This window comes from Elgaria multicarinata, chromosome 6 (assembly GCF_023053635.1).
Source record: "Elgaria multicarinata webbii isolate HBS135686 ecotype San Diego chromosome 6, rElgMul1.1.pri, whole genome shotgun sequence".
NCBI classification, from domain to species: Eukaryota; Metazoa; Chordata; class Lepidosauria; order Squamata; family Anguidae; genus Elgaria; species Elgaria multicarinata.
Window position 1 is genome coordinate 68,249,784 of NC_086176.1, and position 19,008 is coordinate 68,268,791.

At 36.9% G+C, this 19,008-nt stretch overlaps 1 protein-coding gene across 2 annotated transcripts in view; it reads left to right on the forward strand.

Annotated features, from left to right (window-relative positions):
- Positions 1-614: 614 nt before the first annotated feature.
- Positions 615-19,008, forward strand: part of EFNA5 (ephrin A5) — a 239,034-nt gene continuing 220,640 nt past the window's right edge. The window contains exon 1 of one of the 2 annotated variants that reach the window (XM_063129547.1): positions 615-879. In XM_063129547.1, coding sequence (XP_062985617.1) covers positions 755-879 — 125 coding nt within the window. In that variant the 5' untranslated portion in view covers positions 615-754. The remainder of the gene's footprint in view (positions 880-19,008) is intronic. The other variant, XM_063129546.1, reaches the window with a different exon arrangement.

The window sequence follows — 19,008 nt, forward strand, 5'->3', positions numbered from 1 at the left end:
TCCTCTCGCTTGTTCATCCATCACCCAGGAACAGGAAAGACGAGAAGCCTCCCTGAGAGCGAGCGAGAGCGGGCGGGCGGGCGAGGCGCCTCAACTCCGCGGTGAGAGAGCGAGGAGGCGCAGGCGACGCGAGAGCGCCCGAAGTGGACTTTTCTCCCTCCCGAGGATTTCCTGCCAGCTCGCCTCAGCCGGCCTCGAAGCGCTCCCTCAGAGCCCTCGCGCCAAAAGGCGGGAAGAAGCCAGCCCCGGGGAGAGAGGGAGGGACGGAGGGAGGGAGGGAGAAGCCCTTGCGGAGGCGAGGCGAGGCGAGGCGAGGCCAGGACAGCGGAGCCGCCCCTCAGCGGCGCTGGACGGGGGCAGGGCCGGTGCATGTCTCGCCTTGGGCTCGGCACAGGACTCGCCGCCGTGAATGAGCTCCCCCCGCCTCCGCCTCCTCCTCCTCCGCCGTCTGTTGCTGCTGCGGCTGCTGGTGGTGGTGCCCGGCTCGGCTCCCAGCTCCCCCTACCGGGGCACGCAGGCTCCATAAGGATCTCTCCTACTCGCCACAGGCTTTTTTCCAGGGGGGATCTCCTCGTGGCTCCTCGCCTCCCTTGCATTTCCCCCTTTTTGTGTGTCTTGTGACTTGGTGTGGTTTGTCTTTGTTCCTGACCCCCTTTCACTTTCCTTGGTGTTGTTCTCCTTTGTTGTTGTTGTTTTTGAAGAAAAGAAAAAAAAATCTATCTATCCCTGTGCTGTGTCTTGTTGGCCGGGAGTGATGTTGCACGTGGAGATGTTGACGCTGGTCTTTCTGGTGCTCTGGATGTGCGTCTTCAGCCAGGATCCCAGCTCCAAAACGGTGGCCGATCGCTATGCCGTCTACTGGAACAGCACCAATCCCAGGTAAGACCGAAACCCAACTCAGTATTGAGCTGGGCAGTCCCAGCGCTGAAGTCTATAGGGCTCTACCCATAGCACCGTCTCCAGCATCCGACTCTCACCATTCATGTGAACGTATTTAAAGAGGGAACTAGAGTTTTGAGAAGTGGCGTGGGGGGGGGGGTGTTGGCGGCGGAGGACACTGCCTTTCCTCTTGGAAGCACTAGCGTCTCCGCATCCTCAAGTGGGAAAACACTTGTTTAGAAAAAGGGGCAAACTTTTCCTCTTGTAGCTTCAGCGTGGGCAGCTCTGGGGACATCGCCCTGTACCTTCCTATTCTTGATTTCTGTATTGCATCAGTCCAGCAGCTGACTTTCAGTACCTGGTTGTTTATAGTTCTTACGGAATGCTCCTCTTATCATCGCCAGGCATCTGTAACTTGTTCTATATTACTCATGCCAAGCAAATACCTGAGATCATACACCCAGGAAGTGTGTGTGTGCGTGCGTGTGTGTGTTTCCTTCCTTCCTTTAGTACCAGGCTTTATTTTGTTTTTGGGTAGGTAACTAAAAAGAACAAGAACAAAGAGATTCCAATCCTCTTTTACACTAGTGAAACTTTTAAAAGTTAGTGCATACTGTGTTATGGCTTGTGCCAGAGTGAATCTGTCTTTATATACGTATATAGGTAGAATTTAGAGTCTCCTTGGACTGTTATTGCAAAAGACTCTAGTCACATGTAGCACCTGTTCTGTGTCATGGTATAAGATGTAATAAAGGAGTAGTGTTGGCATTGTTCTCAAGCTTTGTTCCCCTCCTCCTGTTTGCCTGGGGTGAGGGTATGTGAATCTCATGTAAGCTAATTATGTAAGGTTAATTGAGTAAAGATACCCCAAGTTTTCAATGTTTCAGTGCAGTCAGATGAAGTTTCCCATACAACAGGACTACTCAAGCTGTCAGAGCAAATTCAAGTGCAGTAGTTGGTGATGCTCTCACAAAGCAAAGGAAATCTGCTGCGGCTCTAGATGATGACTAGCAAAAAAGCAGCCCTTCATGTTCATGCAGTGAGTTAACATCAGGAGCTAATACTGTGTGAGTGAGGGACAGATTGTTCTACAATAAGAGACACTTCTTTGTAATACTTTGATAAAACAAATCCCATACAAGGTTTCCTGTTGGGATTGTGTAAGAGTAACCTTTCTATATGTTCCTTCATTTCTTCTGCTTTTAGTAGGAACTGTAAGTGCAAATAAAAGTGAAGTGGATTTTTTGTTTCTAAACTCTCCCATCAATATTGCATGAGTGAATCTTCTTTGGATTAGGAAGTCTTGATGAGCCCTTAGAATTTCAACTGCTTTTCAGTAGCAGAAAATTACAATCCTTTTCCAGTGGGATCCCTGTATCAGTAAGGCATCCTGAGTGATTTACAGGGTGTTTTGGGGAGGGGTGGTGGTTTAGCATTGTTTAGATAGATTTAAGTATGTTTTTTAAAGTTTTCTAAATATATTGGGCTGTTTGAGCTTATTTTGAAGACATTTTATCTAATATTATCTGTGCGATATGTTCCTGATATAGCTGCTTGGATTGAGATTAGCACATTGATTTTTCTTGCAAGTCATAGATTTGTGGTGCTTGCTCAAAAATGTTTTCCCTCTGTATTTGAGGGTGGCTTTAAAATTGATGGTGCCCAAGTTAAAAACTCTGGCTCTTAAGTATCTTGAGTTCAGTAGGCAGCTCAGCATGTTAGTTTTATGTGTGGCAATTTAAGCAAAACAAACATTAAGTAGGGTTGAAAATGAATAATAATCCTTCAAATTAATTTTATTAGTGATAGTTACTAACAGTTGTGCTTTCAAAAGCTGTCATCTCTTTCCCATCATATCAACGCTAAAACAGCAGCCAAAAAGTCTTCAGGTAAAATTGGGCAACTGTTATAACACGTAGAAGTCTGGAGGCATATTACTGTGTGTCCCTTCTTCTTGCCCATCTTAGAATTAAAAGTTAAAAACTGAAATATGTATTTGTTAAAAGTGATGAAATAAACTGAATTCACCTACTCTACTTGTAAAAACAGAAATGTTTGCTGCTTTGAATTTGACAAAATGACTTGCACATGTTGCTCTTTTGCTTAAATCAAAGCATAGTATTAAATGTTTTGTTTCTCTGCCTGTTATGGTATTAATTAAACATGTGATGTAGGTACAGTACTTCACTATAAATAATCCATGGAACAGTGGGGTCAGAACTAGAGCATTTAAACCACTGAACCTAGAAAGCACCCATTTAAGTAAGAACTTTTGTGAAAAATGCAGTGAGTGTGTATGCTTTAAAATAGCAGAGGAGTAATGAGTTATAGAACTTTATAAATTCCTCCCATCAAGGGTTTAATAAACTATGCTTCTATAGTGAAAATGATTTAAACTATAAGGTAACAGGATGAAGTTATAACACTTTTCTTCTTCTCTAGATTTAATTAAAATCTGTATCTTTTATGCATTACAAGGCTCAAAGTTCTCTGTGTTCACTGTGAAAAATCTTTCTTTAGATAGATATTAGAGGTTAAGAGAAGTTGCCATGTAGTTTTACAATTCATGGTTCAGGATCAGAAGTACTGAACACATAATGGTCTTATATTTTTAAAAGCAGCCACCACAGATTACAAAAAATGCTTTTTAATTCATAAAATTGACTGTTCTAAACAAAAGCATAACTGACAGAGATGTTACTCTATGAACAAAAAAAATAATTATCTCTATTGGCCCATATACACTAAGGCTACACTTAACTGCACTTACTTGGGAGTAAACTATATTGAACACAGTATACATGCATAGGATTGTGTAAATTGGGTAATCATAAAAGTGTTAAACTATTAAAAAATTAAGTGCAAAAAAAATCTCCATAAAGGAGGTGGGGAGTTAAGTTTACTTAACCGTTTGTATAAACATTTCTGATTTTTATTATTATTATTATTATTATTATTATTATTATTATTAATTTATATAGCACCATAAGTGTACATGGTGCTGTACAGAGTAAAACAGTAAATAGCAAGACCCTGCTGCATAGGCTTACATTCTAATAAAATCATAAAAAAAACAATAAGGAGGGGAAGAGAATGCAAACAGGCACAGGGTAGGGTAAACAGGCACTGGGTAGGGTAAAACTAACAGCATAAACTCAGAACAAAATCAAGTTTTAAAAGCTTTAGGAAAGAGAAAAGTTTTTAGCTGAGCTTTAAAAGCTGCATATTTCTAATCTCATTTTTGTTTAGATTTTATATAAGCCAAACCTATGCAGTGTCAGATGGAATAATTCAAATTAAGTAAATTAACAGTGTGCTGAGTTTTAAATGAGTACTTCCACTAATAAGAATTTTGTTTCATTAAAAAAAAAAGGACCACAATGCTGTGCAGAGCTAGGTACACTATGTGAAGAACTGGTGTAAATTTATTCTGAAGTAGTTTTGGCATGTTAGCAAAACACAAACCCTTTATCATGAAAGAGAGGCACACCTTGCAAATCAGTTTCTCAGTTTCTCTTTCTAAGATAAATTAACCAAATTATAACTAATATGTATTAAAATCTGGTTACTCCAGGAAAGTAATCATAGACTAATACTCTATGATTCCTAAACTCATTGGGTGGTTTTCCTGAGAAGCATTTAATCCTCCCCCTAAAACTATGATGTGTATAGTTTTGATACTATTAAGGACTGTGTATGGACTTAAAGCTTTAAAAGCTATTAGGTCTCTATCTCTGACTGAAGAGTCTAGATTGTTGAATTGTATGCAGAACAGCTGAATTCTATTTGGAACCCTTCTAACAGTGATGGGATAGTCTTGAGAGTTGAAAGTATATATATTTGATTGAGGATTATATTTCTGGAGAATTGCATTAAAATGATCATGTGCTGCCTTAGAATTTCATTCTGCAAACACTTTGTGTGTCAGGCAAAGACTTTGATACTGCATATACTTAATGCGATGTTTTACAAGAATGTATCCCTAACTTCATTATCCAGATTATGCATAAGGTAAAAAAACACCTAGTTACTGCTTTCCTCTTATATGAGTAAGTACACTAAACTAAAGATGTATGAAAGCTAACAATCTTTGTATACCTATAAATAAAAACAAATGATACAAATATTGCATTTCCACAAAATTATATTTTAATTTGTAATGCAGTATAGTCCGCTGCATGTTTACTTAGAAATCAGTCTCAATGTGGTCAGTTGGTTTTACTCTTAAGTAAATATGGATATGACTTTAGCCTTAGATGCATTAATTTGCTTACCACAACTATCGCTTTATTGGGAATGTTGTGGACAAGACTGCAAGTATAAACAAGTTGGGTGTTGATCTTCAAAGGGCTCTTCTACTTAAAGTTTTGTTGCAACAAAGAGGTCTAGGGCTGACTGCAAAGCTTTGAGAATAAGGTTTCTTGTCATTCAAGTCTCACTGAAATTAATAGGACTTAAGTGCATGCTTAAGTTGAAGCTTGCACTTAATTCTTTCATTAGGGCCTTAAAATAGGCTAGCTTTCAAAGATACTACAGTTGGTGAGAATTCGTTGCTTTCACTGAATTTGGTCTATGTTCAGAAATGCTCAGTTCTGCAGAAAACCAGGTCACTTGCGCTGATCATTTTCTGTGGGGTCCTACTTGGTGAATTTTGGACAGAGTGTGATTCTCATGGTTTTAGTTTTGAAATCCTGCATTGCTTCTGGATATATTAATGAGATGTTTGCATGGCACAAGATATCTCCATGGGTAAATGGGCATACATTGCATTGTATGATTATATACTATGAATGTTTACTCAGAAGACCATTAAGTTAAATGGGACTTTCATGTAAATGGTGTAGGGATTGCAGCCTCTCTATTTGAAGTAAACATCTATAGAGTTATGTTGTTTCTTAAGAATTCCTGTTTTTATATAAGGGATATCAAAACATACATTTATATTTTATTGGTGGTTTTGTTTGGCAGTTAAAATCTGGAGAAGCAGATCTCCAGCCCAAGGAAACTACAAAAGTGCAGTGGAAAAACCTTCAGCAGCTTATTCCATGTAGTTTTAGCTGATCTTGATAGTGTTACTCTGAACATTGTGACTCTGAAAGTCCTTTGCTATTTTGAAATGGACTCTCCAAACAATTTAGCCTTTACCTTTAAAACCCATCCAGCCAGTAACAGCTGTATAAGCCTTCACCTTTTAAAAGAGTTTGCACTAGCTGGAGGGGAACCCGCACCCCATTCTCATCCCATTTTATTATTTTACAAATGCTCTTAGGGAAAGACAGATAAAGATGTTGTTACTATCTCTCTCCCTCCCATAAACCCAGCGATCTCCCAACTCCATGCTGGGATGAGAAAATGAATGAATACAGTGACTCTATCAGACATCCCGGCCTTTCTGCTTTTAGTGATTTGAAGGTGAGATATATATACATGCGAGTGGTGCAGGGGCAAAGGTGATGTTGGAAGAGATGCTGAATCAAACAGTAAAAGGAACAATTATGTTTTAAGGTAACTTGACAAAGTATTCTAGTCACAAGACCTGTGCCTTTATAGAGTTTGTTAACTTGTCCATAATGTATATGTGATATCCATTTGTATCGGAAGTAGACGTGCACAATTTAAAAAAAAGTTAAACACATAAATTCCAATGATTTTCATACTTTTGTCTCAATGGGGAAGTTAAGCCTCAGTTTGATTCTTTCCCATTATCAACAAGAGTTGAATGCTCAGCTTTGGCTGCATCATGCCTTATGTTTATAGAGTGAGGTTTTTAGTTGGATGCTATTCCCTCCTTATTTTGTATCTTGCTGTCATTAGTATCCAATGCATGCAAAACTATAAGCTTCTGTTGCTTTTAAAGGATGGCACAGTATAAAGTGCACAGTATAAAATGCACTATGTTGTTAAAGTTAATTAAAAAACATATACAATAATAGATTTTGTGATAACCAAGAGTTATCAGCTTTTTAAAGATATTTGTAAGCTGGATTTGTGTTTTTGGTGAGTCACAAACTTTCATATTTTGATTAGGTTATATTAAATTATATAGGAAACAGATCCCTATATTAAACTTGCAATTCTTCAAGTCTTAGAATTGTTTTAGTTGATTTTTCTAGCAGTTCAGAATAATGTATATACTTTTGAAAACAGTTTTCTTTTGTATACATTTCTCTTCCATTTATGTTTAAATATATAGTCACTGAGAAATTAAATGAGTTTATAAGAGAAATGTTTTAAAAACCTCATCAGTGATGTTTCAGCTATTAAAATATAACCCCAATGTAATATCCATCAACGCGTGTATATGCAAAAATTCAGTGCTTCACATTTTGGCTTTTCAACATCTTAATAGAACTCGATGTGCTTTGTATACATTGAAGAAAAATCCACTTGAGATGGACCATGATGTCAAATTATTGCATATGTGAGTTCACATTTTATTCTAAAAAGAATAACATGAGTACAACTGTCCTCACTTATAACCTTTAGTAAAGAAGCTACTTGAAAATAAAATAAACAATGTTTTATTGACAGTGACTAATACTGCACAGATAATACAAATATAATAAAATATGCTCTTCAGCAACATAAAAAGAACATGTTTGACAATTGATAGTGGTGCAAATGCATTGTCAAATCTTTGTTTTTCATTCAAATGGAAAATTGGGATTTAGTCTAATCTTTTTCTAAAATCCTGCAGAAAAATCCAGAGGTCTAAACTTAAAACAAAAATATGCTAGTATTTCTTCTGACTGAAAAGCCTTTGTTCTCCATACATAATGTGGACAGCCAGTATTGCCCTACCAGTAAAATACAATGAAAGAAAGTGTTGGGGAATAAACAAAGGCCTTAAACACCATAAGAAAAACTACGCAATAACCATTATTAAAACTATATATTGATAAGCTGAGATCCATTGGATGGTGTAGGCATTCAATGTAGCTGCTGCCTCCTTCCTCCAAATGTCTTGAAATAAATTACTGAGTTGGAAATAACGATTGGGAATTAGGTAGCATGAGCTGGTCAAAGGGGAAATTCTACCAGTATGTGCCTACAGTCTCCCCACCCCTGGTTCCACTTTGAGTAGTTTGAAGGGGGTGAGGGAGAGAAGGTCACTTTATGAAGAGAAAATTATGGAAGAAAATTGGGCAGTAGCTTGGTCTTTTGCCGGTATTTTTCTGTGTTTAGCTGTTAGTTAATATAGCTAATATGAACAAATAATTGAGAAACTCGTATACATGTTCCACTATGGAATTCCACATTTTCCTCTGTGTGTGTGTGTGTGCGCACAGTGCTGATGCCATTTCCAAGGCTAGGTTTTACTTGCTAATTTAATTTCAGTTCACATTGAGCATTTTTGGAAACCTACATTTGGTTGACTCTATTACATTCAGCCCTTGTGAGTAGCAAGAAGAGGATTGAAAGACTATGGGGACTAATATATTTTATTTTTTACATCAAATCCTAAATTATAGGAGATAGGTGTGAGGCCTCTATTTTTCTTTGAGCTTGCTAATGAAATACTCCATTGTAATTCAATAGCATAGCTTTATCATACCATTGTATTTTAAAGATCACTTTCTATAATTAATCATTTGTCCTTGTGATATGCCATCATTTTGGTTTTACAGTATTTTCTGTTTTGCATTGGAGTATAGAAATATATACCAAATGAAAATTATTTTAGTTCTATGTTGGACAGAATTTCTCCACGCAGGGCACATTTAATTCTCTGTTCATATTTCACAATGCAAATGAAGAGTGATAAAATGCTGCACATTTGCAAATATTTAAAGTAAAATTTAAAGTAAAATATTTAAAGTAAAATTTAACATATACAACATGTTCTAAGGAATCTTGCCCATCAGATTTCACTATTCGGTTACGTACAATTTGCGAGAAGTTTAATAGCACACAGTCCATTTTTGGCTTTGGCTTTTAATTTTCTTACATTTTGATTAGAATCGACTTGTCTAACACCCTTATTACCGTTGCGTTCTACCATTCAATAGCGGCTTATTTCTTTAGTGTCAAAGGAATATTAAATAAAGTAATAGGCATCTAACCACAAAATAGTATATATTTATACAATCCATTTCAAGTTCTCACCTCAAATCAGCTTGTTCAGTAAACATGAGTTATGAATATGTTTCATAAATTCAGATTACGTTTATCCATGAACAATGAATGAAAATAAACTTCTGTTAAAAAATGGAAATATGAATTGGCCCTCAGAAATCGTATCTAATAGTAAGGTATTACTACTACTAAATCTGCATCCAAATCAATTTAACATAGTTATTTGGATCCATAGTTTTTGTGGATGGAACTCTAATTATGTGATCTTCTTACAGGAGAAAGCAAGAGGGAGGCAGTTTTTCCCAATTCTTTCTGCTCCTTCTTATCTTTGTGAAGGTATTCTGGAGGGTTGGGGCACCCACTGGTACAGTTGGAAGGTGGCTGCAGGGGAAAGAAGAACCAGCAAGAATTCTTCCCTTCCTCTAATGGGAGTTTCCACTGGATCTGGGACCCTTTTGTTTATGTTTGGGGAAAGGACACTCTGAATTATATATTTTTTTATAATTCTCAAAATTACATAATCTATGGTGTCCATGTTCAACAATCAAATAACAATGGTTCAAATTCTGGTATTGCATACATTTTTGCATTTTTTATATCCGCAGAAGCATGCAGCAATATCCTTTGTTTCATTTTCCTGTTCCAAGCTTCTAAGATGTTCACGTGACTTTTCCATGCTCATGGAGAGTTTTGTCACTACAATGATAGCAAATTGCAATATTCTAGCATGAAAATATAGCAAGAGTAATTTTTATTTTGTGAGAAAAGTAACATGTCCATTTTAAAATGGCTCATTTTTGTGAGTTAGCGCTTCAGTTAATTCAGAAAGATATCAAAGCCATCTCTGAAATAACATTAGAAGCATTTTTACAGAATGAAAAGTGTATCTGTAAAGTACTTTATTAGTAACACATTTGGCTCAATAAAAAAAGCTGTACATATGTTCAAATAGAAACATTATTGCCTATTTAACAAATGGGCTTAACAAAGCAGTATCTATCAATACTGCATGCACATGTATAGTTGCATGATAGGCAATAGAGAGATGTTGGAATTGGAAAGTAATGACCTTTTGACACACAGTCACAAGATGTTCATTGCATTGGCACATAAAATGCCCTAAGCCACCAGAATGACAAACTGCATTTTTGAAGTTACTGATATGAAAAATGGTTGTCTGTGGAACCCCTATTGATTTTATAGCTATCTCCAAGCTTTCAGCATAGTGATCGACAATACAACTTCCTTTCAAAGTTATAAACCTACTAGTAACGAATTATGTTTGGTATATCCAGGGGATTTGTAAACTGCTGCATGGAGTTGCTCCCTCTTGGGTTAGGATTCAGTGGTCATTCTTCATATAGATTCTTTTCACAGAATAACTTAATGTGTTGGGGAAGGTGGGAAGCTAAAACTCCCGCAAGGAAAAATCTTTGGCTATTACTGCCTATTTTATAAGAGGCGAGAGGATTTTGAACAAGAAACAATACTTTTATAAACAGTCTCTTGTATATTGCCTGTATGTGAACACTGTCTTTTTCTGATTGCATGTATTATTCTTAGTAAGCTCACACAGACACAAAGACCAGAAAACCTCTGATATTCCATGTATGGCAATAACCTGCTTTATTTGTTTACTCTTGTTGGTTCAATACATTTTACATCTTTTTACCATTCTTTAGAAGCTTGGCTTATTAAAAATTAGTGATCCATCACTAAGAGGGGTACAGTACAAGTACTGGTGCTCCTGACTGTGTTTTTGTGCCAAGCAACAGGAAATAATAGGGATACAAGAGCTGCCAAAAGTGTGTCTCCCAATTGCTAATTAGGCAAAAAAGTACCTCAACAACCAGAGGAATTGCCATGGCAAACACAGACAATTCCTTCTAAATATTGAACAAATATTTTTAAAGGAAAACCAAAGGGATATTATAGCCCAACAGTAGTTAACACAGTTTATGGGGCTTCCTTTCCCATCAGTTGATTTTGAAATGTAGAAGGCTCTTGGGGGTTGTAAAAGAACGGTTATCTTCCTGACTTTATCATCAGTTACTTGAACATTTTAACAAGCACCAACTTTAGCAGAACTAAGGAATGCTGGGGCAAGGGATATAGTTTATCTCCCCCAATTATTTGGGCAATGGCCTATGAAAGTAAAACAAGATTTTTTTTATATTTCTGGTATCCAAGGCTGCCAATCACTCCTGGCACAGACCCTGTCATGGCTGCAATGTCCGTAATTAGCACATTTTCTGTAACATTTGCAGTGAGAAAGGCAAGGGGTGCTTGCAGATCTATAGCTGTCAGGGGAACAATAAAAAAACTAATTGCATATTGTGCTGTCATAATTTTCAGCTTGGCATTTAACAAAAATATCACTGTAGAAAACATATTGTACTGCACATAATATTTGACTTGATAAACAAAATTATATTGAAAAAATGTTACTGCCTGATTTGTAGTTCTTTATTTTTATCTCCCTTAAATCAGTTAATTCTTGAGTGACATCCCCGACTCATGTCTTTATATATTGTATGATTGATTGCTGCAATATGCACGCACATTTTTGGGAGTAAATCCCATTGAACCCAATGGAACATGCTGCTTCAGCTATGTATGAAGTTTTTATTTATTTATTTCAGGTTTGCTAGGGGTGAACTTAGGAATCCTTACAAGGAATGCAGTGTGCAGGGAAGGAAGGGTTATCTCTTTACTCTCAAGTGCAAACGGACCCAAAATTGCCACCCCTGGTGCAGTTGGAATGTCAACAAGCAGGATTGCATCATTTTTGTTTTGTTTTATCTGCACGCCGCCCTGAGATTCTAATGATATAGGGCGGGATACAAATGTTTTAAATAAATGAACTTTTCTGTACAGTTGTGGATATTACACTTCTGTTTGAATATATTTTATGTGATTTTAAGCTCTTTGTATAAAATTGCCGTATGAATCCTAAGAATATGGAGCACATCTCAGTGACCATTAAAAGTGTTAAAGTTGAACTTAAACACAAAATTAAATGCATATTTCCTGTCCATTTGAATGGGATGTCAAAGGTTTTATATTTCTATGACTTATACCCATGGAGACAATACCAGGCTTACTTTTATTATTCATCATTTTGAGCAAGCCCAGTTTTAAAGTTAGGGCCTTTAATTAAGCCATGAAAGCTGCAATGCTGTACCTATTTACCTGCGAGTAAGCCCAATTGAATGTATTGGGGTTTACTTTTGAATAAATGTGTATAGGATTGCACTTTTGTGCATATATGGGGAGCCAATTGATTTTATTTTTCAACTACATTGTGCATTCTCTCTCTCTCTCTCTCTCTCTCTCTGTGTGTGTGTGTGTGTGTGTGTGTAAGCACATACAACAGGCTGTAGTAGGGAAGATGGTCAGCAAAACTTGGTGTTTTCATGTAACCCTGTATGTGGTTCTTTGGATATTGTCCTTTATCTATACTTTATCTATTGTAAGAATGCATAATAGCCTATTTTTGTGTTTAAATACTATTTCCAAAGTATAAGCGGTGATGAAAGATGGAAATTTGTCCAGTGCTTTATTTTCTTTTTCATAATTTCATTAGTAATAATGAATAGGTGGCAATTGCAAATACAATATTAGGCCAGCTTGGCAGCTTCAGAGTTGTAATCAATCCTTTTCAGGTGATTCAGTATTTCAGTACCACATTCTATGTAATATAACATTTAAATCACATTAAGCATGCTTTAATCCCCCCCCAAATATTTCAGGTGAAGTACTTGTGGTGTAATAGGGGGTAATTAACTTGGTGTACCTTTTCAGTTTTACTGTTCACAAAATGCAAGTAAAATAAATGTGGCTAAATTAGATCACTCTTTCAGGCATCAGAAAATTATCGCAATTCAAATTAACTTAATTTTCCAATTCAATTTTTTTTTGGAAAACCCATATTACTATAAATCTGTGCAGTGCCAGAGTGTGGTAATTTCACATTTGTTTATTAGTAAATAATGACTTTGAATGAAATTTGCCAGCAAACACGGCAGTTAATACATTTGTACCACACACTTAAAATAAGAAAATTTTAAAGACTGTCAAATTTGTTATGGCATAAGTTTTCATGACTAGAGTTCACTTCCATGAAAGTTTATGCCATTATAAATTTTGGGGGCTTTATGGTACTATAAGAGCTTTTGTTGATTTCACTACAACAGATTGGTAAAGGAATCACTTGGGAGTCAATACTGAAAATTATGATTTGTGAATGTTTTAGGATTTGGGAATAGATTTCTGAATATCAAAATAAGACATATAGGTAGGTGATCTTTCTAGGCTGTGGACATTGATGTGAACTGCTAGTAGGCCACAATACTTGAAAATATGAACCTTGTAGTTATATAATTTATTGTTTTACATAAAACTTTAAATATATATAAGCAACTCAGGCATTTTATAAACTCTATGCAGCTTACTTTTTAGTAAGTATGTTTAGAGTTTCAGCGTACAATTTTAACTGCTTCCATATTGCATAAATTGTATAAAATAATTCCAGATTTCTACTGAAATCAATGAAGTTTTTCCATTGATGTTTGTTTAGTATTGTGGAACATTATTTGTTCAAATAGGTGTCTTTTCTTAAGGGGCAATTATGTTACTTTTAATGGTTATCATGCAGCTACATCTTTTTTTCCCTATTAAAAGTAAGTGCGGGAGAGCCAATACAGGTTGGGATCCTAGCATGGAAAGTAAGGATCTTTGCCCTCCACTGTGGTCCCAGTCTTGCAATTTGCATAGGAAAGAAGCTCCAATAGAAGCAAATGCTTTTTTCCTATGCAAATAGCAGGTGTGTTGGGCCACTGATTTGGATTTGGAGAAGAGCAGGGGGCAAAGGATTAAAGGCCCTCTTTACCCCTCCCCTTCCATGCTAGTGTCCTGATCTGGATTGAGGTCCTACACTTATTTTTGAGTAAGAAAAATCACAGTGTAGCTGCATTCTACATATTACAAGTAATGTTAATTTGATCTTAAGATAACTCAACCAGTAGTAAGTACTTTTGGTGAAATGTTACTTCTCTCAATAATACATTTGCTTACATATTTTCTGGTCTTGACATTCAGACACAGACATTTTATGTGAAATGCAATTTTGGACCTGTGTGCAATCAACGGTAGTTGTGAAAATATAGTCCAAACTATGCGGTTTATCTTTATTTAAATTTTGATTACCTTCTAAATGAAAATTATTCTTGAAGATTTTTTCTTGCCTTAATAGTGTCTCACCTACAGAAGATAAGAGGGTGGGAGAAAAGGAAAGCAACCACTGCCTTTGTATTGGATAGAACAGTTCCACAATTCATTGCACAGTAAATGGTGTGTGTGGGATGGCAAAAAGTCAGAATAGATAGATTGTTTGGTCCAATAGAAAGATGGTTTGGTCCAACATAAGTAACCAGAAAAACCCAGTAGATCCCAAATACTTCATTTACTTATTTCATTTCTATACCACCCAATAGCTGAAGCTCTGTGGGCAGTTCACAACTTTTAAAAACATAAAATACAAAATGATAAAATACAATATAAACATTTGTAAAATTATAGTATAAAAATGAAAATAATAACTAAATAGAACCTAGCTGCAATGAAAAGATTTAAAAGACATCATATTTAAAAGACATAGCATATCTAAACAGAAATTGAAAAACTAAAATGCCTTGGAAAATAATGTCTTCACCTGGTGCCGAAAAGAGCACAGTATAGGCATCAGATGAATTTGCCTGGGAAGCTCATTCCATAGCGGGGTTGCCACAGCAGAAAAGACTTCTTAATAGCCACCCACTTCACTTCCTATGGTAGGGGCTCCTGGAGAAGGACAGCTGAAGATGATCTTAGGGCCTAGGCAGATGTACATTGGAGGAGATGATCCTTCAGGTAATCTTGCCTCAAGCTATTTAAGCCTTTGAATGTTAATACTAGTACTTTGAATCGGGCCCAGACATAGAATGGCAGGTAGTGCTGATGGAAAGATACTGGCATAATATGATCATGTTGGCCAGTCCCTGTTAACAATCTCACTGCCCTAGTTTGGTGGACCAAAAATTTCTGGACCATTTTCAAAGGCAGTAATTCAGACAAGAGGTTTCACATAGGGCATTCATCATTCTTTATCCTACAGGATAGCCCTTTCTCCCATCAGTAGGCAGGGCCAATGTCCTGCTGTCACCTCAAAGGGAAGGGATTTCTCTCTTCCCCAGACTGGCCCTGCCTTCTGGCAGTACAACAGGGGCTCTGGTGAGCCTTGGGCTTACTGTGCCTTTTTATTTTCATTTTAGTTGCCAAGTTTCCTTCTTTCCCTACATGAATTAGTTATGGCTGGGGGCATGAAGGAGGGAGTATAATTCCTGCTGTGTTTGCTGCATCATCCATTCCAGGGCTGCAGTTTTCCCGCCATTTTTCTTCAGCTACTAGGCTGCATGCTGCAGCTAAAGTTGCTGCAGCACAAGTTAACTAGGAAGCAGCAGGCCATACTACCTGCGATAGTTTTTTTAAAAAAAGTATTATTTATTAATGCATTACCATACATATTTCATAAAAATGCCAGTAATTATTTTTTTCCAAGTGCAATGTACTAACACATTATAATAACACAATGCTACTGGGTTCAACAAGATCACTCAAGGGTTGAGTGTGGGTTTGTTGTTGAACCATGGTTTATTTCTCAGACATGGGTTATTGTGTTGTCTGAACCCAGCTATGCTAACAAAGCATGGTTTGTTAACCACAAACATCCCAAAGATCACAATCCAGCAACAAATCATGGGTTATTTGTTAAGTGTGGCTGAGTTCAGACAACACAATAACCCACATTTCTACACAAATCTACAGATCAGTGCCAACCCACACTCTAACCATACTCAACTATGTGGGTTACCATATTGTGTGAACCCAGTTTTTACGAGAAATCTGTAAATGCATGAAAGATTCTTACTGACTAGCATATGTAGTGTCTCAGTGTTCCCTCTTAAGCTACTATAAATTCCATTATTAGAAGGAAACAAACAAAAATATAAAGTCAAAGCAAAACCTATTGGCTTTCTTTTAATAGAGATCATATGAAGTGTACATATTACTGCTCTATAGTTCAAATACAAATTAGATGGTGAATGGCAATACATGATTCTAATTAAAAATATAAAATTAGTGTATTGGAAGTTCTGTGTTCTTTTATCTTCTTATCAAACTTTGCTTTCAGAACTGAAGCCAACAGCAAGAATTTTGCTCTTGGACTAAAATGTAAATAATTCAGTTACTAAGAAAATATATATATATATATATATATATATATATATATATATATAGTCCACTGCATGTTTTTTAAAGGCGTCTCATGATGAAATGAATTAGTTTTCTTTTGCAGGTCTGCCAAAGAATAAATTGGACTTTATTGTACACAGTAATGTGGCATTATGACAATTCATTTTTTTAATATTAGTTGTCATGGCTGTTATAGAAGGAATCATTTGGAAGAATTCACAAACACTTGTTTTTCACTGAATGGTTTGAAGCTAATAAAAAAAGCACTAATGATAGTGTTTTAGACGTATTTAGATGTATTGTGTTGTCTGAACGCAGCATTTTTTTCCATGGGGTGGCATGTTAACCATGCAGTGTGACTTGTTGGGTTAGTTGTTCAGAGTGGTTAATTAGCCATGGGTTCTCAAGATGGCTTGTTGAAATAAAATAAACCATACTGCATGGTTGACAAGTAATCCTAAGAACATAAGAAGAGCCCTGTTGGATCAGACTGAGGGTCCATCTAGTATACAGGCTTGTATACAGGCTTACTGCCTTGGATACTGGAGATAGCATATAACCATCAGGGCTAGTAGCCATTGATAGCCTTCTCCAGGAATTTATCCAAACCACTTTTAAAGCCATCCAAATTGGTGGCCATCACTACATCTTGCGGCAGTGAATTCCATAATTTAACTATGCGCTGTGTACTTCCTTTTATTTGTCCTGAATCTTCTACCAGTCAGGTTCATGAGATGACCCTGGGTTCTAGTATTATGAGAAAGGGAGAAAAATGTCTTCCTAGCCACATTCTCCACACCATGCATAATTTTGTACACCTCTGTCCTTTCTCCCCTTAACCTCCTTTTTTCAAGCTAAACAATCCCAGCTATTGTAACCTTCCCTCCAGCCCCTTAATAATTTTAGTTTCCTTTTTCTGCACTTTTTCCTGTGGAGAATGTGTTGTGTTCAGACAACACGATAGCCCACCCTGCAGAAAACATGCTGCATTCAGGCAATACGATAACCCAGATTTCAGCAACAACCCACACTGGGTGGGATACCATGTTGTATGAACCCAGTCTATATGTTATGTTATAAAGTTATAAGATAAATATGCAGGTAAAACATACAATGTTATATTTAAAAGCCTATTTAACTGGCATGGATAAAATGTCTTCAGAAGAGTGTAATATTTTATCATTCAGTCTTTACCCTTTCAATCTTAAGTTGTACTTTTAAATTAGCCCTGCTCCTTTTGGTATTGCTAAAATATTAAAATAATACAAATTATTCTAAATACCTTAGAAACAGGCAGCAGTGTAAGATTGCGGTGTAATTCAGTTATAGGTCATTAGAAAAGAAGTTCTAGGGCTAATTGACAAATTACAAATTAACTGAGTGTGGATAGTATATGCTTGAGACATCCTAAGTAGATAAAACATGAAATATACACCATATTACTAAATTAGGTCTCCTTACTGAAGAATAGGAAAGTAGACATATTTACCTAATTTTAAAAAGGGGGAAAGATTAATAGTTTTAACATCTTTCCCAAGCAAATAAGTAGAAAGCATTGTTAAAGCTACAGTTATTAAACAAACAAACTCTTCCATTTGTTCCTTTCACATTTGCTATAAGTGTGAAGGGAAAGCAGGACCAGGCTGACCAGACTTGCCCCCATGTACATGGACAGGTTTTTTGCAAGATTGGTAACCCTGTGCAATCAAGGTTCCTGATTATGTGGAATGCCTCTCTATGCACAGACACCTCCTTTCCAGTGTGGCTCCACTCTCCGTGTGTTTGCTGTATATGAGGGAATAGGGCTATTGTAGAACAAGCTGGCTGATAAAAGAGTAAGCATGATTTATGCAAAAGGGAAAGAAGTGCTGTCTTATCAGTCTTCAAGACTTGACCGTCATCAAATATGTACATCTGATAGACAGTATATACTTTGAAATATTGCTTTTGAATATTAAAAGTGCTTCACATAAGTTTTCTTGCTGTACTCCTTGCAACAAGTCTGTAAGGTAGATCAGTATTATTATTTTCATAAAGTAGATTGTGTGGGGTGGGTGGGGAGCTGAGGCTTAAAGAGTGGCTTGTCTAAGGTACCCAGTGGTGAGGACCACGGGTTTAGATGGATTTAAAGTGGAGTTACGCAAATTTGTGGAGGATTGTTCTATCCATGGCTTTTAGTCATAATAACTAACTTGGAACTCCCATGTTCATAGATACTATGGGCTCATCTACACCTAGCAGGATATTGCACTATGAAAGCAGTATATGAAAAGCTTTGTAGTGGTATTGAAGTGTACTGACAACTGTTGGGGCCCATTGACACATACATACCATACACTGCTTTCATACCACTTTCATAGTGTTATATCCTGCTTGGTGTAGATGTGTCATGGGCCCCAACAGTTGTCAGTGCACTTCAGTACCACCAAAAAGCAGTAGTGTGGCTTCTGCCTTTTATATACCACTTCCATACCGCTTCCATAGTGGAATATCCTGCTTGGTGTAGATGAGCCCCATGCCTTTGAATAACAAATGTAGGAGGGAAAACAGCCCTTTCATGCCCTGATTTGGATTTTCTTGGAAACATATAGCTTGCCATTGTTAGAAGAGAATGCTGGACAATATGGTCCATTGGTCTGATCCAGCAAGGCTCTTCTTATGTGGGGAATCTTGTAATTGTCATGTTTCCTTTGTTGAGCTAAGACATCTGCATAAGGGTTACCTGTGGGAAAGTTGTTCCAGCTACCATAGGACTATCCC